Below are 22,583 nucleotides of genomic sequence, written 5' to 3' on the forward strand. Positions count from 1 at the left end.
GACAGTAGCCACGAAATTAAAAGACGCCTGCTTCTTGGAAGAAAAGCAATGACAAACCTAGACAGCATCTTAAGAAGCAGAGACATCACCTTGCCAACAAAGGTCCGTATAGTTAAAGCTCTGGTTTTCCCAGTAGTGATGTATGGAAGTGAGAGCTGGACCATAAAGAAGGCTGATTGCCGAAGAATGGATGCTTTTGAATTCTGGTGCTGGAGGAGACTCTTGAGAGTCCCATGGACTGCGAGAAGATCAAACCTCTCCATTCTGAAGGAAATCAGCCCTGAGTGCTCACTGGAAGGACAGATCCTGAAGCGGAGGCTCCAAGACTTTGGCCACCTCATGAGAAGAGAAGACTCCCTGGAAAAGACCCTAGTGTTGGGAAAGATGGAGGGCACAAGGAGAAGGGGATGACAGAGGACGAGATGGTGGGACAGTGTTCTCGAAGCTACCAGCATGAGTTTGACCAAACTGTGGGAGGCAGTGGAAGACAGGAGGGCCTGGCGTGCTCTGGTCCAGAAGAGTCGGACACAACTAAACAACTAAACAACAACAACAAAGTTATTAGTGCAGAGCAGGTTTCCCCAACTTTGGGTCTCCTGCTCTTTTCGGACTACTACTCCCATCATCCCCAACTAGCAAGACCGGTGGTCAGGGTGATGGGAGTTGCAGTCCAAAAACAACCGGAGACCCGAATTCCGGAAACCCAGGTCTAGAGACACAAAAACGCCTTGTTCACGATCTGAGCCCGGAGCAAAGTTCAGACCTCTGTGGCCCATTGGTCAGTGTGCCTGGCTATTAACCAGAAGGTTGGTGGTTCGAGCCCAGGCAGGGACAGCTGTTCGGCAGAATTGCACGCGGTTGGACTAGATGACCCTCGGCTCCCTTCCAAGTCGATGATGATCTCAGAGGGCAGACTGCAAAAATAAAACAGAAAGCCCTGATTTTCCTTTTTTTTTGGAGGGGGCGTGACCTGGCCCGGCAGCTTCCTCTGCGCTCTTAACCCCTTCGTGCCTGACTCCCAGTGGCAGGGCTTGGAGTCAAGCGCTGCCTCTCCCTTCCTGGCAATTGCGGGCGGCTCTTACATCATGCCCGTTTGCAGGCGGCGGCAACGTGGAGAGGAGGACGGAGGAGGAGGAGCGGGGCGGGCGGGGGGCCCGTCCCCCGGCAGCCTATGGGGCGGGCCAGGACGTGGGTCTCCTCCCCCTTCCTCTTTAAATCGGGCGCCCGGACGCCTGGGTCCATCCTGCGCTGCGAGGGGGCTGCGGGAAGGGGGGACGCGATGCCGGCGCCTTACACGCGGATCCTGGGGTGAGCACACGCCCGCCGTGGCCCCCTCGACTCCCTCTGTCTGCACCCCACTTCTGACTCTCCCTGACCCCCCACCCCCGTTTCAATGCAACGCTGAACCCCCTTCCCCTTTCTTCCCCAGTCTCCAGCCTCCGCGATCTCGCCTCTCCGAGCCTCTGCCCCCCTCTCTCTTTCCACCCCCCCATCCCATCCTTGGCCCCCCAACTCCTGCTTCAATCTTTTCGGCAGATCTCATGGAGTTCAAGGGTGTTGGAGGTCTCAGCCTTCCGCCCACCCCATAGCGATTGCTTTGCACCCCACTCTTCTTTGGGGTGGTCCTGGAGGAGAGGGGTTCGCTTAAGTGGGGGGCAGGCAGGCGGGCGGGCAGAATATGGGGAGACAAATACCCTTGCAAAAAGCAAACAAACATGCCCCTTCTCCCTGGTGTGTTTTTATTCCATAATAATCTGCATGTGATTTTTAGAATAACGTGATGCCATTCAGAAAAAAAGCTCCTCTTACTTCATGTGACTGGAGTACGAACGGGACTGTCTCCCTGGGGGTGAAGAGAAGTCCAGCCTCAGTTTGCACCTTCTGTGAAATGGGTATAAGACGTTGGGAGCCGTTTGCTTCCGCCAAGGGAGGCCTCCTGTCCCTTCTTAACTGTGCTCATGTATTCCTTCCTGACACATAGCTGAATATCGCAAGGGGGTTGGACTAGCTCACCCCCCCCCGTCCCTTCCATTTCTTGAGATTTGATGATCCTGCCTATATCTCCTTTAGAGATGCCCCCCTCCCTTTATTCTGTCTGTCTCCCTTCCTTGTCTGTGTCCCTGTCTAAGATGCAAATGTGGACCCCCTTCTGAGGTTAAAACTCTAAAACTGTACCCACCCCAATTGTGCAAAGGAGCTTCTAAATTTCGGGTGCCCTGCTTCCTTTGCAGGCAGAGTGTTTGCACCCAGGGGACACAGATGGGTCCTTTTGCTCTGGCAACGCCACCCTTGTTTGTTAGGCTCTCCTCCGCCTCTGCCTCCTGCTTCTCGCTCTCCACGTCACCCACAAACACCCTCCCCCCCCCTTCCACTACAACCTTTTACCCATAAGAGGAAACAGCAACCCGCCTGAGCCCAATCACCTCCGCTTTGTTTTAACAGCTCTTAATATTTCCTCTTCGATTGCCCTCCTCCAGATAAACCAAGGCTGGGAGACTAATCCGGGTACTAAAGAGTTGCAGGAAGATCTCTCTCCCTGCAAACAAACGCACACACACACACACACACACACGCACGCTGCAATCTCCAGTTGCAGCACTGGGTCCCATCCTCTCCATGCAAGCCTCCAGCTTGAACTCATCCCGTTTTATGGCTGTCAATCTCCTGGCTCCAGATTACCTCACCTTGGCTACCTTCTTTAGCCTTTGGACACACAAACAAAACACAAACAGGGCCGCTCTGTAAAATGGGAGCAGCGGCGACAGCTAGGGGGTGGCCGTAAAGCAAATACGCACATTTTAAAACGTGGGTATGTCGCACGCACGGCTTCCAGCCCCATCTCTGCCACAGAGTCATTTTGTGGCCTTGGGTCAGTCACATTCTCTCTCTCTCTTGCTCCGTGCCTCAGTTCCTTTACCTGTAAAATGGGAGCAATATTCAGTCATAGTTGGTTTATTTAGAGTGTTTGTACCCTGCTCTTCAGGGTGGCTTACATACAATCAAAACAAGACAGTCCCTACCCACAGGCTAATCATTTAACCCCTTCCCCAAAGGGGGGAAAAACATGACACACAAGGAAAAAGTTACGGGAGGGAAGAGGAAACCGACACCACAGGATTCTTGTGGTGTGTGTCCACTTTTTTAAACGAAACAAAACAATGAATGGAGTGTTCTGCAGGAACAATCCGTTGTGACGTCTTGTAGCCTGTCTGCAAAACAGTCCTTCTTCCCCGCCACACACATCAAGCGTTCCCATTTTACAGATGGAAAACTGAGGCCAGTGATTTGTTGTTGTTTTAAAAGTGTCCTGTCGGAGGTCGAGCAGTTAGGTAGGTGGAAAGGTGCAAAAGCTGAAGCCTCTCCGAATGAATTGGAAGGACTCTGTTGGTCCCCGCAGCGTCAGAGTCAAAGCGGCTGGGGAGGAAATCAGTGGGGGAGAGAGCTCACAGGTAGGGCATGCAGAAGGTCCCGGGTTCAAACCCCTGGTAGGGGCCGGAGTTCTCTGAGGTTGTTGGTTGATTGAAGCAGGATCCTGTCTCCTTAATTTCTCCCCCGCCCCGTGCAAAGTTGCAGACAAAGTGGCACACTTTTTGTGATCTGATCTAGGCTTGCCTCCCCCCCCCCCTTTCTTTTTTAATTAAGACAACTCCCCGTGGCAGTGGGGAGATGCCACATAGGAGCTGTGGGGCAAGGCGAGGAGGGCCTGCGCCTCTATCTGGGAACAACATGTTCCCGCACGCAGGCGGGCCTCCGACCCGGCGCCCTGGGGGCATGGCCGGGACGTTCCCCCCCTCCTGCTCCGCCGGTAGCCTTGGCTCGGGTGAAAGTCCACGCCACCGTGTGGCCTGGCCCTTTGTCCTTTGCCCTGCCGCCTGGAGCCCAGCCAAGGCTCCTGTGCTCCTGCTGTGGGTCCTCTGCCAATCCCAGGGGTGGGAGAAGCAAACCGTTTCCCCAGATCTCCCGTGCAAGGGTCAGCGAGGTGCGTACATGCTCACAAACAGTCTAGGGTCCACAGATCCACAGCCGTCGATATTGTCCTAGGACAGGCGTCCTCAAACCTCAGCCCTACAGATGTTTGTTTGTGTTTTTTTGGACTACAACTCCCATGATCCCTAGCTAGCAGGACCAGTGGTCAGGGATGATGGGAATTGTAGTCTCCAAACATCTGGAGGGCCGAAGGTTGAGGAAGCCTGTCCTATAATCTGAGAGGTGGAAGCACAGCTGTCAACGTTTCCCTTTTTCTAAAAGGGAAATTCCCTTATTCCGAATAGGATTCCTCGCAAGAAAAGGGAAAAGTGGACAGCTGTGGGTGGAAGGGACCCTGGGGTCATCTAGTCCAACCCGCTGTGACGCAGGAATCTCGACAAAAGCAGCCGTGGCAAATGGTTGCCCAACCTCTGCTTAAAAACCTCTGAGGAAAGGACAGTCACCCTGGTCGCACGCACGCAAGTTCACGAGCATGCACACGGAGTTTTGTGGCGCATGGTGCATGCGTGTTAGGCACGGAGCTGGGCTTTGCCAGTGGGATTTGCCTGCTTGCCTTGGCGACAAAGGCCTTTGGGCACCTCCTTGATATTTCACCCTTGAGCAAACCTCCTGATAACTTGCAAACGCCATATTTTATTTTTAAAAAGAAAATATGCTTTGAGCGGGGAGCTTGCCAGCAAGGCGGCATGCCTGCCACCCTCTCCCGTCCGCAACCTTCTGCTTTGCACATAGGGGACAGGCCGTAGCTCATTGGTAGAGCGTCCAGAAAACCCCAGGTTCTATCCTTCCAGGTAAGACTCCCTGCCCAAAACCAGCGTTCAAAATTCGCCAGCCGCATTTTGCACCCGGTTACTGGCCACTTCTGGCCGAGTGAATATGCCCAGGTGCCAGGATGCTGCCTGACTTCTCCCCCCGTGCCTGGGGACCCTTGGATATGCCTTGTTTTCTCGCACCAGCAACACATCCTGTTGAATTATAGCCGTGATGTTTTATCTGCACAATCAGAATGAATTTCGGGAACCCAAAAGTCATGCTGGGAAATACGACTTTAGAGCTGTCCAGCCCCAAAATGGCAAATGGATCTTTGGTTTTGGCGACTGTAATCCTGATTCAAGGATCCATTCGCTGCCTAGTTTATGTGTCTGAGTTTCTAGCCCTGCCTGGAATTCTGGAAAGCCACTTTTGTCCGGTGTAAACGATAAGGAGCAAGGTGGATCGATGGTCTGACTCAGGGAAAGGTACCGTATTTTTCGCTCTAGAAGACGCCCCAGACCACAAGACACACTTAGTTTTTGGAGGAGGAAAACAAGAAAAAAAATATTCTGAATCTCAGAAGCCAGAACAGCAAGAGGGATCAGTGTGCAGTGAAAGCAGCAGTCCCTCTTGCTGTTCTGGCTTCTGGGATAGCTGCGCAGCCTGCATCCGCTCCATAAGACGCACACACATTTCCCCTTACTTTTTAGGAGGGAAAAAGTGAGTCTTACAGAGCAAAAAATACGGTACCTTCAGATTTTCACCCATCACAAGTATACATCTCAGTGTTTCTCACTGCCCCAGGTGCTGTTGTGCATTGTGGGGAAATCTGCCAGCATTTATGCTATACCTTTTCTCCATTCCCAAAAGGCAATTTAAGTTACACTCCCATTATCGCTCATTTTGGCGATGGAGCTGTTTCGTTCCACGTCCTCATTTTTCTCGTGTGGTTCCAGCCTGTCTAACACGTTTGGTTTCAACCTTGAGGTGGAGGTAGCTTTTTTTGGGGGGGGAACGCTGACTTTTGGGGGGATGTTGCATATAAACGTGAGCCGCGTAGAGATAAGCGCACCCCACCTGTGCATTCCCAATGTGTTGTTTATAGATTTGAAAACGACGAGGAAGACGCCTGAGCCTCTTGTGCGGAAATGCGCCCGTGCTGTTGTGCAGCGGCATCTAAAGTTTCTGGGGAACGCAGGCGTCTAGCTTTGCGCATAAACTCCAGCACACATGCTCACGGGTCGCGCATGCACCGGTTTTTGCCTGCCCAAGCTTGTGTACAATTTGCACACTTTAGAAGGTTGTGGGTGCCCCGGGGGGAATCTCTGCCTATTTCTGCACGATTTAAATGCTCTGATAAGGACTCGGGAGAGGCCTGGGCAAAACAAGAGTTCTGGGAAAATTGAGATGCCCATCTATGTTTCCTCCAGCTCCACTCCTTTTTATTTTCTTCTGCTCATGTGGCTCCATGCTTGATCTCTCTCTCTCTCTCTGTGTGCGTGTGGTTTCTTGCAGCCTTGGAGCCTCCTCTCTCAGATGTTGGTCTGTAGCCCCAGTGCGCTGGGCGCATGCCCCACGGGTGCTCCACGGGGACCTGGGCAAACTTTCGAGCCGGGTGAAGGAGTTTGTGGACCACGGGGTGCGACTCTGCCAGCCGGACAGCGTCCACATCTGCGACGGCACTGAGAAGGAGAACGTCAAAATCTTGAACTACCTGGAGTCCGAAGGCGTCATCAAGCCATTGGGGAAATATGAGAACTGGTGAGCGCATTGGAGGGCGGGAGGTGGCTGCCCCCAGAAGCGCATGGCCAGCGCATGTCCTGCAGAGCATCCTGGGAGGTGGCTCTGTGGAGCCACTGGCCGGGGGATGTGGGCACTGCAGCCACAATCCTGTCATTGGTCGGCTACGCCACACACAGGTTTTTGGGGGACAGAACGAACCTTGCTTTTCCCCTCTGTCTTCCCACGTAGCTGGCTAGCCAAGACCGACCCCAAGGATGTCGCACGAGTGGAGAGCCGTACGGTCATTGTGACGGAAAACCAGAGGGACACAGTGCCTATTCCTGCGCCGGGGGTCAAAGGGCAGCTGGGCAACTGGATGAACCCCGAAACATTCAAGGGAGCAGTGGATGAGCGTTTTCCTGGCTGCATGAAAGGTAAAGAGAGAATAGACAGTGGATAGGACAGGGAGGCTTTCCGAGGAGGGTTGGGCAAAATTAGCAGAATAATAATAATAATAATAATAATAATAATAATAATAATAATAATAATAATTCCCATCTGACAGGGTTGCTTCAGCCACTCTGGGAGGCTCCCAACAGATATAAAAACACAATAAAACATCAAACATTAAAAACTGCCTTCAGGTGTCTTCTAAAAGTTGTGTCATTTATCTCCTTGACATCTGCTGGGAGGGCGGGCGCCACCACCAAGAAGGCCCTGTGCCTGGTTCCCTGTAACCTCACTTCTCGCAATGAGGGAACTCCCAGAAGGACCTCGAAGCTGGACCTCAGTGTCTGGGCAGAGCAATGGGGCTAAATTCCTCCTGGACCTAGTTTATTTTTTCCTCTAGCCGTCCATAGGCCTGTCCTTTTGCTCCACCGACGAAACCGTCCTTCAGCGACCCAATGGCTCTTCCTTGAGCCGTGCCCCTGCCTCTGTTTGAGTCCCTGCCTGCGCCTTCCCCTCCTATGACTCCTTTGGGTTTTTTTATATTTTATTTTATTTTATTAACATATAAAACACATGCATATACATTTACACAATACACTACATAATTTTCATAACACAAAACATACCTACACTACTCTATGTAATTCCTACCTATACTATACATATCAACATACCTGCACACCTGCCCCATACGGACACCCACCAAGTGATTGACTTCCAGCCATTCTTGTTCCGCTACTATATTTTTCCAACTAGCTTAAACACATTTCATTATTTCTTTAATCTCTTATCTTAACTTTACTCTCCTTTCACTCTAATCATTTTCTGGATCCACTCCGTATCTGTCAGAAATTCTACTTTTTCCACTTAAATTTTGATGTATTCCTTAAAGATAAAAAGGTAAAGGGACCCCTGACCATTAGGTCCAGTCGTGGCCAACTCTGGGATTGCGGCACTCATCTCGCTTTATTGGCCGAGGGAGCCGGCGTACAGCTTCCGGGTCATGTGGCCAGCAGGACTAAGCCGCTTCTGGCGAACCAGAGCAGCGCACGGAAACACCATTTACCTTCCCGCCAGAGCGGTACCTATTTATCTACTTGCACTTTGACGTGCTTTCGAACTGCTAGGTTGGCAGGAGCAGGGACCGAGCAACGGGAGCTCACCCCATCGCGGGGATTCGAACCGCCGACCTTCTGATTGGGAAGCCTTAGGCTCTGTGGTTTAACCCACAGCATAGTCCACTCCTTATTCACTTTTTGTACCATGTCTCCTCTTATCCTCCCTGTTAGCTCAGCAATATGGAAGTATTCCATCATTTTGGAAAACCAGCCTGTTTTACTTGGGACGCTGCTGTTTTCCCAATTTTTGGCAATCGATAACCTTGCCGCCTGTGTCTCCTTTGTGCCTCCTCTCCCACAGGCCGCACTATGTACGTCATCCCCTACAGCATGGGGCCCATCGGCTCACCCCTCTCCAAGATCGGCATCCAGCTCACGGACTCGGCCTACGTGGTTGCCAGCATGCGGATCATGACCCGGATGGGCACAGCCGCTCTCCGCACACTCGGCGACGGGGAGTTTGTCAAGTGCTTGCATTCGGTGGGGCGACCTTTACCCCTGGAAGGTGAGAGGGTCCTCTTTGGGGTTTTGGAAGTGGGGGGCGGCACCCCTCTCGGGACCCCCCCCCAATGGTTAGGGACGAGGCTCGGGTTTCGAAGCAGCCTCTTGCTTCCCCCCACTGAGCCTTGGTCAGTTTTGCAGTGGCTGCTAGCGGAATTAAAATCATGGGATTGTAGAGTTGGGAGGGACCAGTCATGTGGTCTAACCCCCTGACCCGCGGGAATTAGGGACAGGGTCCTTACGCTGACAGCCCTGCAGAATACCGTATTTTTTGCTCTATAAGACTCACTTTTCCCCTCCTAAAAAGTAAGGGGAAATGTCTGTGCGTCTTATGGAGCGAATGCAGGCTGCGCAGCTATCCCAGAAGCCAGAACAGCAAGAGGGATTGCTGCTTTCACTGCGCAGCGATCCCTCTTGCTGTTCTGGTTTCTGAGATTCAGAATATTTTTTTTCTTGTTTTCCTCCTCCAAAAACTAGGTGCGTCTCGTGGTCTGGGGGGACTTATAGAGCGAAAAATACGGTAGATCCTCTGGAAGTGCAAAAACTCTGCCAAAGACTTCCTTCTGCTTAAATTATTAGTAGCAGAGAGAGATAGCGTGGGGAAAGGCCAGTTTGGATACACATTTTCTTTTTAATTTAAATATTTTTATTATTATTAAAATAATTCAACATTAATACATACATGTTACAAATATACAAACATACATGTCATACAATCCTTAAAAATATTCATACATATCCACACTCAATCCCACAGATACTTCCTTTTCCCACCACCATCCCTCACCCCACCCTTGTGTTAGACTTCCAATCTACTCAATTGCAATTTCTTTCCACTTCTATTACTTTCTTTCACACACTTTTAAACCAATTTTCTACTTCTTTTTCTGATACACATTGTTATCCATCTTATTTAGTATTTCAGTATTTATAACAGAACTTGTTTATTCTAATAGGAGTTCTGATTTTTCAATATGGTTATGCACCTTCCAGTCCTTGTCTATCTTCTCTTTAGAGATCCTTGTTTAGCTCTAACAAAGATCCTTAAACAGTCAGAGCTTTAGCGTGGTCACATTCGCACCAGACATTTTAAAGCTCTGTGATACCGCTTTGAACTGTCATGGCTCCCCCCAAGGAATTCTAGGAGATGTAGTTTGTTAAGAGTCTTTCGGAGACACACATTCCCCTCTCACGGATACAGTTCCCAGAGTGGTTTAACAATCAAATCCTCTTGACAGGGAGCTCTGGGAATTGTAGCTCTGTGAAGGGGTCTCCCAAGACTGTGTTCTTCAAACCTTGCGTCCCCAGGCGTTGTCAGACTACAACTCCCACCGCCCTAAGTCAATGGTCAGGGATGATGGGAGTTGTGATCCAGAACTATCTGAAGAAGACTGATCTGGGAGCACCCATAACAAACTACAGCTCCCAGGATTCTCTGGGCGAAGCCATGACTGTTTAAAGGGATATGTTGTTGTTGTTTAGTCGTTTAGTTGTGTCCGATTCTTCATGACCCCCTGGACCAGAGCACGCCAGGCCCTCCTATCTTCCACTGCCTCCCGCAGTTTGGTCAAACTTATGCTGGTCGCTTCGAAAACACTGTCCCACCATCTCGTCCTCTGTCGTCCCCTTCTCCTTGCGCCCTCCATCTTTCCCAGCATCAGGGTCCTTTTCCAGGGAGTCTTCTCTTCTCATGAGGTGGCCAAAGTCTTGGAGTCTCAGCTTCAGGATCTGTCCTTCCAGTGAGCACTCAGGGCTGATTTCCTTCAGAATTAAAGGGATATAGTAATGCTTTAAATGTAGGGTGTGAATGCAGCCTTAGTTTCCTACAGTATTATTATTATTATTAAATTTGTATAGCGTCCTTTATCCATAGATTTCAGGGCGGTTCACAGTGTAAAACCGCAAGATAAAACCACAAAATGCAGAATAAAAACAGGAACAAAACAAACCAGTAACTCCCCTCCCCAGTACAGCTGCTGGGATACCCTCCAAGTCCTGTTGTTCAGAGGCAGGTGCGGAATTCTTCCATAAGATTGCTAACGTCGGTTTTTCTCCTCCAAATGCAGATGAATTGGTGAACAACTGGCCATGCAACCCCGAGAAGACCCTCATAGCGCATGTCCCAGAACGCCGAGAAATCGTCTCCTTCGGCAGCGGCTACGGGGGCAACTCCCTCCTGGGCAAGAAATGTTTCGCCTTGCGCATCGCCTCTTGCATTGCCAAAGACGAGGGCTGGCTGGCAGAACATATGCTGGTGAGAGGGATGGCTTGTGAATATAGTTTGTGAAGAGGCAGGCCTAGTGGGGTAGGGTGAAGGGAACAGGGGGTCAGTGGCTAAATTCCCTCCACAGTTTCATTGTCTGTACATGCTCAGAGGCACTCTTGGCTCCTCTTTACGGAGCCCCGGGGCCGGTCCTGACTTTGCAGCTTCAGTCTCGCATGCCGGGTGGCGCAGTGGATTTCCTGCAAAGGGTTCTGGGAGCCTGGGATATTATTCAGTTTGGGTTCGGCCGGGGCTTGATAGCCAGGACTGGGGAAGGGATGTGGGGCTTGGGAGCAAGGCCAAAGGACAACGGGGTGTTTACATTGCCTCAGGGGGATATTTAACGAGCAAATATTAATTGGTTAATGAGTGGCAGAGGACTGCTGAAATCCCAAATGTGCGAGGATGGGTCTGACGCATGGAAGGGAAGGGGGGGGGGCGGAGGTGAATTTTTTAGGTCTTTCGTCAGGACCCAGAGGGCATTGGCCCAGGTGGAAGGGCAGTCAAGGGGACCCACGGCGGCGGGTGTGTAAGTACAAAGCCTTGTGGGGAAACTTGTGAGGATTTTCGCTGCAAAATAAGTGCTCATGGCTGAAACGGCCTCCAAAGCATCGTGGGTAATTTGGGGAACGCCATTAACTCTCCAGAACAGCAGTTTACCTCTGTGTGTTGAGTGAAGGTTTCATTATTTTAAAAATGGCCCTAACAATCCATTGCTTGAGCCACTTTAAAGAGTTGCTTCGGATAACCCTCTGATCCAAGACTCGGCAGGTGTTTAGACAAACAGCTTCCCCTGACCTGGCGCTTTCCAGATCCTTTGGACTACAGTTTCCAAAAGCCTCAACCAGGATGGGGGAAGGCTAGTCTAAAATAATGGCTTTGGGTTGGCATTTATTACAATGCATTCTGGTACTTTTATGTTTCATTGCGAAACCAAAGTTCCTTCCTTAAATAAAGGGGGGGGGGGAGGAAGGCTTCTCTGTGTTTAGACATTGTGTGACAGGCAGAAATTCAACAGATGGCGATCTACCCCCTGCTGCCTCTCTGTGCTATAAAAGCATCATCTGTTGAATTTCCTGACCTGCTGCGCCAGAAAATTAGGAAAGAGCACATGGAAATGTCTCATTAAAGTTTAAACCACACTAGGCTTTATGACGCAAACAGCCTTCACTGCAAATATCTGATTGCATGTATCCTAAAGTTGGCTTAGATTTCTTAAAACGAGAAACTCGTCTAAAATTTCGGTTCCGTTGCCAGCACGTGGGTCTCTGGTGTGTGGGCGTCTGCGCATCACCTTCCTCTCCCTGTGCGTCTCCTGAGGCAGTTACGTGTTGCTGATTTCCCCCTTCCAGATCCTGGGACTCACAAACCCAGAGGGGAAGAAGAAGTATGTGGCCGCAGCCTTTCCCAGCGCCTGCGGAAAGACCAACTTGGCCATGATGAACCCCACACTTCCCGGCTGGAGGGTGGAGTGCGTGGGGGACGACATTGCGTGGATGAAGTTCGACAGTGACGGTGGGTTTGGATCCGGGGCATGAAGGGAATGAGAGGAGCAGGGCGCAGCATGCTTGCTGTGTCACTAGAGGCAGTACGGTGCAGTGGTTAGTGTGCCGGAGTGAGGGGACTTGCGTTCAAATCTCTGCTCGCCTGCAAAGATCACTGAATGACCTTTGTCCAGTTTCACTCTCTCCCTCTCTCTCTGTGACTAACCCTACCACACAGGGCTGTTGTATGGATAAAAGTTAGGGGACTGGGAGCTGGTATACCCTCTCCCGAGCTCCTTGAAGAGTGGGATAAAAATGGGAAAAAATAAATACGCTTCATAAGGGTGAGAATGTGGCCCTTCAGGCATCACTGTGTGGCCCTTGGAACTATCCCCAGGGCATCTCCTCAGGCCGACTGACAACACCTCTGGCTTCCAAGGTGATATTTACACCTGGTGCTCCGCTTACTTTTGCCCCTGGCCCCGCCCACCACGGGCAGGTGGCCCTTGGGCAGTTGCTCAGAGGAGAATGTGGCCCCTCAGGTTGGAAAAGTTCACAGAAAAGGTACTAACTCCAGGTTGTGGGCCTTGGCCACCTTCAAACCTGACATTAATAGTTCAAACCATCATGGCTTCACCCCAAAGAATTATGGGAACTGTCGTTTTGCTGAGGGTGCTGAGAGGCATTAGGAGGCCAATATCACAAAGCTACAATGCCTAGAGTTCCCTTGTCAGGACAGTTAAACCACTCAGGCCTCATCATGGGACTGAAACTGCCTTGGTCGCACTGGTTGATGATCTCCGGCGGGCTAGGGACAAAGGTGAGAGCTGTTTCCTAGTTCTGCTGGATCTCTCAGCGGCGTTTGATACCATCGACCATAGCATCCTTCTGGACCGTCTTGAGGGGCTGGGAGCTGGGGGCACTGTCATACAGTGGTTCCGCTCCTTCCTCCTGGGCCGTGTTCAGAAAGTGGTGGTGGGGGATGAGTGTTCAGACCCTTGGGCCCTCACTTGTGGGGTGCCTCAGGGTTCTGTCCTCTCTCCCATGCTTTTCAACATCTACATGCAGCCGCTGGGAGAGATCATCAGGGGGTTTGGGCTGGGTGTTCATCAGTATGCGGATGACACCCAGCTCTACCTCTCTTTTAAATCAGAACCAGTGAAGGCGGTGAAGGTCCTGTGTGAGTGTCTGGAGGCGGTTGGAGGATGGATGGCGGCTAACAGATTGAGGTTGAATCCTGACAAGACAGAAGTACTGTTTTTGGGGGACAGGAGGCGGGCAGGTGTGGAGGATTCCCTGGTCCTGAATGGGGTAACTGTGCCCCTGAAGGACCAGGTGCGCAGCCTGGGAGTCATTTTGGACTCACAGCTGTCCATGGAGGCACAGGTCAAATCTGTGTCCAGGGCAGCTGTTTACCAGCTCCATCTGGTACGTAGGCTGAGACCCTATCTGCCTGCGGACTGTCTCGCCAGAGTGGTGCATGCTCTGGTTATCTCCCGCTTGGACTACTGCAATGCGCTCTACGTGGGGCTACCTTTGAAGGTGACGCGGAAACTACAACTAATCCAGAATGCGGCAGCTAGACTGGTGACTGGGAGCGGCCGCCGAGACCATATAACACCGGTCCTGAAAGACCTGCATTGGCTCCCAGTACGTTTCCGAGCACAATTCAAAGTGTTGGTGCTGACCTTTAAAGCCCTAAACGGCCTCGGTCCAGTATACCTGAAGGAGCGTCTCCACCCCCATCAGTCTGCCCGGACGCTGAGGTCCAGAGCCGAGTGCCTTCTGGCGGTTCCCTCACTGCGAGAAGCAAAGCTACAGGGAACCAGGCAGAGGGCCTTCTCGGTAGTGGCGCCCGCCCTGTGGAACGCCCTTCCAGCAGATGTCAAAGCGATAAACAACTATCTGACATTCAGGAGACATCTTAAGGCAGCCCTGTTCAGGGAAGTTTTTAACGTGTGACATTTTACTGTATTTCTGGTTTTTATGGAAGCCGCCCAGAGTGGCTGGGGAGGCCCAGCCAGATGGGCGGGGTATAAATAATAAATTATTATTATTATTTATTATTACTCTGAGGGCAGAGCCAGCTGGTAAGAGGTGTGGCCTGCTGAGAGAGGGTGTGGCCTAAAGAGAAATCTTGAGGGCCAGGCAGATAGCCTAGTGGGTCCACATTTGGCCCCCGGGCCTGAGGTACCGCCACCCCTAATTTCCCAGGTAGTCCGTTGCTCATCCTGTCTGCAGATGGAGAGGTCAGATCACCCGACCTCCCCAGTCTTAAGATGGCTCAAAGGGGAATAATAATAACAACAACAATAATAATTTATTTATTATTTATACCCCACCCATCTGGCTGGGTTTCCCCAGCCTCTCTAGGCGGCTTCCAACAGAATATTAAAATACAATAGTCTATTAAACATTAAAAGCTTCCCTAAACAGGGCTGCCTTCAGATGTCTTCTAAAAGTCAAATAGTTGTTTATTTTCTCGACATCTGATGGGAGGGCGTTCCACAGGGCGGGTGCCACCACCAAGAAGGCCCTCTGCCTGGTTCCCTGCAACTTGGCTTCTCGCAGTGAGGGAACTGCCAGAAGGCCCTCAGCACTGGACCTCAGTGTCTGGGCAGAACAATGGGGGTGGAGACGCTCCTTCAGGAATGGCGGATTTGGTGGGTGGAAAGAGAGAAGCTTGTGCAGAGACAGCGGCTCCTCGTGTGAAGTAGAGAAGGAAGCCTGGGGAAATAGAAGCTCACGCGGGAAAGGCTGGCGGGAAGAGGCCCTGGGATCCGGAGCAGAATTTTCTGCGGCTCATTATCTTCTCCCCTCTCACACGTAGGCTGCTTGCGGGCCATCAACCCCGAGAACGGCTTTTTTGGGGTGGCGCCCGGCACGTCCACCAGAACCAACCCCAACGCCATGCACACCATCCAGCGGAACACCATTTTCACCAACGTGGCCGAGACCAGCGAAGGGGGAGTCTACTGGGAGGGCATCGACCAGATGATCCCCGCGGGTGTGACCATCAGCACCTGGCAGGGCAAACCTTGGAAACCAGGCAAGGATGGGCGGCTTGTTTGCAAAGGATTCTGGGTAGCCGCACAGAACGGAGTGGGGAATGGGGAGCGCATAGGGCCGGGTAACCTGAACTTTCCCCTTCTCTTCCTGCCAAGGTGACGCGGGGCTGGCTGCCCACCCTAACTCACGCTTCTGCGCGCCAGCCCGCCAGTGCCCTATCATGGACCCGGACTGGGAATCCCCCAAGGGGGTCCCTATCGATGCCATCATCTTTGGGGGCAGGAGACCTGCAGGTAAGCTCCCTGGCCTCCCACTCCTCCTCCCAGACTCTGTGGGCACCCACTGAGCGACCCCACCTCTCTGAGGGACCCCACCCACTAAACTGATTTCCCCACACAGGCGTGCCCCTGGTGTACGAAGCCTTCAACTGGCGCCACGGCGTCTTCGTGGGCAGCGCAATGAGATCGGAATCCACCGCAGCCGCTGAACACAAAGGTGAGGACTCTTTGGGGCTTGGTGGATCTGTTTTCTATTTAGATCTGGCTGCATCTCAAGGGCTAAAGTCCAGGGAAGACCGGCCCACCCACCTTGGGTAATGGAACCAAGGCCATGGTATAGTGGTACCTCGGGTTACATAGGCTTCAGGTTACAGACTCCGCTAACCCAGAAATAGTACCTCGGGTTAAGAACTTTGCTTCAGGATGAGAACAGAAACCGTGCTCTGGTGGTGCGGCAGCAGCAGGAGGTCCCATTAGCTAAAGTGGTCCTTCAGATTAAGAACAGTTTCAGGTTAAGAACAGACCTCCGGAACGAATTAAGTACTTAAACCGAGGTACCACTGTACGTTTAAATGAAGGGTGGGGAGAATTTTTCAGCAAAAGGGAGACATTCCCACCCAGGCAGGATTCTGGGGCCTGCACACCAGTAGTTGGCAAGGCCAGAGGAGCAACAACTGAGAAGTGTACCTTTGTAGTGGCGCCGTCCCTGTGGAACTGCCCTCCCGTCAGATGTCAATGTAATTTTCAGTAGACATCGGAAGGCAGCCCTGTTTCAGGAAGATTTTAATGTGTGACTTTTTCTGCATTTTGGCTGGACGCCGCTCAGAGTGGCTGGGGCAACCCATTCCGGATGGGCAGGGTGTAAGAAACAAATTATTATGGGGAGAGTCTGAGGGCCAGATAGAGAGGCTGCCGGGCCTGAATATTCCCAACTCCTGCTTTAAACCTTTGTAATTGGTGGAGCCAGAGACGGGCAGACTGGCAGTAGTGGGGCAATGATAAGCGCACGGTCCAAGTCTAAACCGAAAGGCGAGGTGTCAGAGAACAGGCTGAGCTCCAGGTACAAGGCAAAGACAGCAAGCAGGTAGCTTAAAACAGGTGGAGCCAATCTGCCAGATGTTCCTGCATCACAACTCCCATCACCCCGACCATTGGCCATGCAGATGGGAGTTGTAGTCCACAACATCAGCAGGGCACATGGATGACCCCTAGAATCATAGAATCATAGAGTTGGAAGAGACCACAAGGGCCATCGAGTCCAACCCCCTGCCAAGCAGGAAACTGGGCTTGAGCATTGCTCCGGAGCTGAGAAATACTTGTTCTTTTCTTATTCATATATTCAACTTGTATACCGCTTTTCCGTAGAAATATACCCTGGGGCGGCTCACAACACAACAAAAATGTAGCAACATTTGAGCACCAGATGGTTTCAGTATGACAATCCAAATACCGTATTTTTCACCCTATAGGGCACACCGGCCCATAGGGCGCACTTCGTTTTTAGCCTTGGGGCTGGGGGTCCGGGAGCGAAGGCGAGGTTGCGCCATTGCTCCCGGAGCTTGCGGGGCTGGGGGCGGGGGAAGCTTCCCCCGCCCCCAGCCCCCAGAACAGGCTGCTATCCACAAGCCTAGGGAGCCTGGCGGGAACTCCCACTGGGCTCTCCAGGCTTGCAGATATCTGCCCAAAGCCCAGGGCGCGCACCGCACCGGGCTTCCCAGGCTTGCGGATAGCTTCCTGAAGCCTGGAGAGCGAGAGGGGTTGGTGCGCACCGACCCCTCTTGCTCTCCAGGCTTCAGCGAAAGCCTGCATTCACCCCATAGGACGCACACACATTTCCCCTTCATTTTTGGAGGGGAAAAAGTGTGTCCTATAGGGCGAAAAATATGGTAATTCATTGAGTTCAATTAATATCAAATATTACAAGCATTTTCAGTGCCATCAATTACAGTGGTATCTCGGTTTTCGAACGTAATCTGTTCCGGAAAACCGTTTGACTTCCGAAACATTCGAGGCGCAAAGTGCGGCCTGCAAATTCAATGGAGAAAATTGAAAGAAAGCTCAGCGGAAGCCGTTCAACTTCCGAGGCGTGTTCGAAAACGGAAGCATTTATTTCTGGGTTTTTGGCGTTCGGGTTCCAAATCATTTGTCAATGGAGACGTTCGAAAACTGAGGTACCACTGTATTATTAACAATAATAAAACCAGCAGCCTTCTATTATGAAGGGACAGTGAGATATGTACCCTAAGGAGTAAAATACCCGTATTTTTCGCTCTATAAGATGCACCAGACCACAAGACGCACCTAGTTTTTGGAGGAGGAAAACAAGAAAAAAAATATTCTGAATCTCAGAAGCCAGAACAGCAAGAGGGATCGCTGCGCAGTGAAAGCAGCGATCCCTCTTGCTGTTCTGGCTTCTGGGATAGCTGCGCAGCCTGCATTCGCTCCATAAGACGCACACACATTTCCCCTTCCTTTTTAGGAGGGAAAAAGTGAGTCTTATAGAGCAAAAAATACGGTATATGGAAAGAGGGAAGTTTTACTTCAGAGACAGCTTTACGAGGCTTAGTTTAACCTGAGGCGTACGCACACTTGTTTAAGGTATCCTATCCCTGCTCCCCCCCCTCCCCAAATCGTTCCAGGCAAGGTCATCATGCACGACCCCTTCGCCATGCGCCCGTTCTTCGGCTACAACTTTGGCCACTATCTGGAGCACTGGCTGAGCATGGAGGGCTGTAAGGGAGTCCGCCTTCCCAAGATCTTCCATGTCAACTGGTTCCGGAAGGATGCGGCCGGGAACTTCTTGTGGCCGGGCTTCGGGGAGAACTCCCGTGTCCTCGACTGGATCTTCCGCCGCGTCGACGGAGAGGAGAGCGCCAAGGAGACGCCCATTGGCTATATCCCCAAAGATGGCGCCTTAGACCTGACAGGCCTCAGCAAGGTGAACTACCAGGAGCTTTTCTCACTGCCCAAGGAATTCTGGGAACAAGAAGTGAGGGAAGTGAGGCAGTACCTGACGGAACAAGTGAACGAGGACCTGCCCAAGGAAGTGATGAAGGAACTGGAAGCCTTGGAAGCTCGGGTGAAGAAGATGTGAGGCACCTGGAAAGGGAACACACCTGCTCTCCGGAAGAAAAGAGACCAAAGACACACACCCTGCACCTCCTGTGGGAGATGGAGGAGATGACAGGGAGCTTGTTTACAAAATGTCCCTTCCCCACTTCTTTCCAGCTACGCCTCTCTGGCCATTCAGGAGTCGGCCATCTTGTTTCCTTGGCCATGAGGCGGCCATCTTGCCTCCTGGGCAACATGAGCCGCGCATACTGCTTTCTTTATTTTCTTGGTAGATCTGCTTTGCTTCCCCTTTCCTGTGCCACTATCCTCCTCTGGTTGTAGGGTGGAAGTGACCCGCCGTCTTGTTCCACCAGCTGCCTGTTGGTTCTCGTTTGGGCCTACGTTCCGTGTCTGTGTGCCATCTTTGTTCTCGAGTGGCTCTTGACCTTTCGTAGAATGCCTTTCCCTCCTTCTAGAGAAAGACTTTTACATTGCAAAAAAAGATGATGGAAAGCCTTTTGGGGAAAGGGACACCCCAGGCTAGCTTGCGGCACGTCCTCAAATCTTAACTTGCTGCCTCTAACGCAGCTTTGGGTTACGGATGTGGAACCAGTTGTTCGCCAGCCAGGATGCAGCGGAAGCTGTACTGCCAATAGGTCTTCAAAGGAGAAGTCATTTCTTTAACGCCGAGAAGCTTTTGCCCCTTCAAATTTTGCTGGACTACAACTCCCATCATCCCTGGCCATTGGTCACACCGGCTGTGGCTTATGGGGGTTGGAGTCCTGCAATGTCTGAAGTGGCTTCCCTTTCGCCACCCCTGCCTTAGTAGAACCTCAGGACCAGCCTTCCTATTTGGTAGCTCTAACTGAATCATAGAACTGTAGGGACCCCAAGGGTCATCTAGTCCAACCCCCTGCAATGCAGGAGTCCCAGCTCAAAATCCCTGACAGATAGCCATCCAAACTACTTAGAAGCCTCCAGTGAGAGACCTGAACAAGTAAGTGCTAATCCTTTGCTTCTAGGCCATTGCTTGACACCAACTTGACACCAACTGGAACACGACGGAGGCCACATTCATGAATTGCCTAGCCTCGCCTCCTATTTCTTTCGGTTGATAAATGAACTTACAATGCTGCCTTAGTCTGACCCATTAGCCTTATCTTATCCACCGACAGTTAGTTGCTTTTGAGAGAAGCCTTTGCTGATCAGCGAGGGATGCCAGGATTCATCCCGGGAACCTCTTAGCACACACGCCACTGAGCTTACGTGGCTCCTATGAATGTACTACGCTCCCTCGGGAATCTGTTCCGTGATCTTTTTAGCTGGCGTGAGGTTTCATGCCAACGCCTGCCCTTCCTCCCAAAAACCCCTTGGCTGTTTAAACCCACATTTCCCCCTCTTCCGGACCTCCTTTACATTGGCTTACTTGAACATCACACATAAGGGACCAATCTCACGAGGCCCGTAAGAGATTGTAGGGCATTTGACAACATCATACTTTCACCACCCAATATGTGGTGCGTCCCGCTGGATTTATGGTTCGTAAATCAGGAAATGGGGAAGAAGGTTTCTATGGTTCTTCCGCGCTGGAGAGCAAAGTTTTGCACTTCAAATGTCCACAAGAATGTAAGGAGAGCCTGCTGGATCACGCCAGTGGCTGATCTCCTCCAGCATCCTGTTTTCACAGCAGCCAATCAGATGGCCCTGTGGTGGGCGGGATCCACAAGCAGGAGTACCCTCCCCTCCTCTGGTTTGTTTTTTTTGAGCCCAAGGCGCCAATTGCTGTTTCAGTTCCAAGTTTACCAGAGTTGTACTTTGTACAATCAGCCTCTAATCCCCACACTTATCTAGCTTCAAACCTGCAAATGGGGTGTGTGAGGCGGAATGCGACTAAACCATCAAGCTCATTGCCAAAACCATAATTTTGTTGGCTGCCTTTGAAATCTCATAAGTGAAGCGGGCAACACCCTTTTGGAGCTTGAATCCTCTCTCTGTGTGTTGTGGGGGCTGCGAAGTCAGAACGTTTCATGGCATGATGGCAACTCAGCCCAGTCCGTTTTCTGAAAGCCCAACAAGCCTTATTACTCAATCTCCACCATCATCTCCGTTCCATACCAAAAAATGGTTCTACCCAACTTCAGATTTGCTCGTTCCCCAGAAAGTAGTTGTCTGCCAAGTAGGTGTGGGACAATTAAATTCCCGAGCAAACAAGTCAACCTTCTCCAGAAGACTTATACTGTACGCCCATGTTGGCTTTGGGGTAAATTAACAACTCAGAGACAAACTTTATAGTTCACCCACCCATCAGACGCCAGCCAGAGAGAGTTCTGGTCCTGGATTGGGGAGACGTTGAATCGAATCTTTCCTCCATTACGTTGCTCATGGCAGAGCCTTGGATAAAACTACTCTCAGCCTCACCTACCCCTCAGGGTTGTTGTTAGGACACGTGAGATAAGAACAGCATCCTTTGTGGGCTAAAATATGCTACTCAAGTTAAACTTGTTGCCCACCTTTGGTTCTATATTTGGTCAAGGTTTCGGTTCCCCGTGGCCATAACTCCACCATCGACCTTCTTCAGAATTCAGCTAGGACACTGTTGACCTAACTTGCTCTGTCTGTCTCAACATTCGATTGCTAACATTCCCCACCGGAGCATTTAGAATTACCGTGAACATTGAGTGACATCACAGCAGTGCAGCCAATAGCTAGAGGAGGTTTTTGCACACAACAAGGCAGCTTTTCGCCTATTACACATATTGGGATGTCTGATGAGAGAAGTGAGTTACATGACGTGAGTCCTCACTCACCAAACAGCCATGTGAGTCTGTTACAGCAAATAATTCCGCCTGCTGGTTATCAGATAAGGTGGGCTGTTGTTGTTGTTGTTTTAACTGGTGCTCAGTGTTATAATTTTAATTTCCCCCCTCTTCTTTACATTCCTATATGTGGGTTACAGTTGGTAGAATCACCCCCTCTGTTGTTCTGAATACACTTTGCCTACATTTTAGGGAATTAACATATGCAAATGATTAATGGGGTTTTATATTTCTTCCCCTCCATCCCTGGTAGAAGTGACAGTCTTTCAGGGGGGTGTTGCGGAAAGTGAGCAAGGAGGGCAGAAAAGAAGGAAAATTAGGTATGGCTACACTTTTACTGGTGGAATTTCAACCAGAAGTGAGGCAGCAACTGGAAAGAAACTTGGAGTGTGAGCTCGCTATTTGACTGCAGCTTAATTTTTTATTTTTTAACACACACCCAATCAAATCAAATGCACATTATTCTGTTAATAACAAACATGAATGAAAATAAAATTATCAACAAATAAATGGAAGTGAGCATTTTAAATCAATGGCCTGTGCAAGGTCCCATGTTAGCAGAGAATATTCAGTAGGTTGGTGTGTATCTATGCACGATGAATTTTCAAAGTGTGTTGCAGACACGTCCACAACACCAACATCAAACCAGTATGAAATGCTGAGTTGGTAGCTGCAGTATTATTGACGTGGCACAGAACACGTCAGGCACACTTTTATAATTAAACAAAATTAACAACACATTATTCTAAAATATAAGGCACGACAGGGTGAACACTATACTTCAGCTTCTTAAAAGACATATTTTCTGCAATAAGGTTACTGTATCTTTAAATGACAATTGCAGAGGTTTACATAAGGCCGGCTGATAAAACTTGGTTCCTAGCCCTGTTTAATTTGCAAGCCAATTTCCCTTGGGCCGTGGGTGGGGTACAAATAAATGATGATGATGATGATGTTAGCCTCAATCCATATCGATCCTGCAGGATCTTGAGAAATACTTGTTTGACGCGCTGTCCCTGAAACCGGATCACATCCAATTGAGAACGAACACTGTGTTCACTTTGCAGGTAAGCGGAGGTGTGTACATCCAAGGCAGCTGCTGAGCATGCCCAGAATGAATTTCATATCCAGTGTGCAAGGCAGTGTACAAA

General features: G+C 50.7%; 1 protein-coding gene across 1 annotated transcript; it reads left to right on the forward strand.

Annotated features, from left to right (window-relative positions):
• Window positions 1-1,153: 1,153 nt before the first annotated feature.
• PCK2 (phosphoenolpyruvate carboxykinase 2, mitochondrial) lies at window positions 1,154-21,942 on the forward strand. The gene is made up of 10 exons (XM_081168282.1): window positions 1,154-1,308; window positions 6,256-6,501; window positions 6,712-6,896; window positions 8,332-8,535; window positions 10,598-10,785; window positions 12,147-12,309; window positions 15,109-15,327; window positions 15,443-15,580; window positions 15,687-15,782; window positions 18,205-21,942. The coding sequence occupies exons 1-10, from the start codon at window positions 1,172-1,174 to the stop codon at window positions 18,657-18,659; spliced, it is 2,031 nt and encodes a 676-aa protein (XP_081024408.1). The 5' UTR covers window positions 1,154-1,171; the 3' UTR covers window positions 18,660-21,942.
• Window positions 21,943-22,583: the final 641 nt, after the last annotated feature.

The sequence above is a fragment of the Podarcis bocagei genome, assembly GCF_964188305.1.
Source record: "Podarcis bocagei genome assembly, chromosome: 13".
Lineage (NCBI taxonomy): Eukaryota > Metazoa > Chordata > Lepidosauria > Squamata > Lacertidae > Podarcis > Podarcis bocagei.

Bases quoted from the DNA above. Each gene is read 5' to 3' on its own strand.
- PCK2 (XM_081168282.1), top strand. From the start codon at position 1,172: ATGGGGCGGGCCAGGACGTGGGTCTCCTCCCCCTTCCTCTTTAAATCG. The intron at 8,536-10,597 runs GTGAGAGGGTCC...CTCCAAATGCAG, and splicing joins GCGACCTTTACCCCTGGAAG to ATGAATTGGTGAACAACTGG. The intron at 15,328-15,442 runs GCAAGGATGGGC...CTTCCTGCCAAG, and splicing joins GGGCAAACCTTGGAAACCAG to GTGACGCGGGGCTGGCTGCC.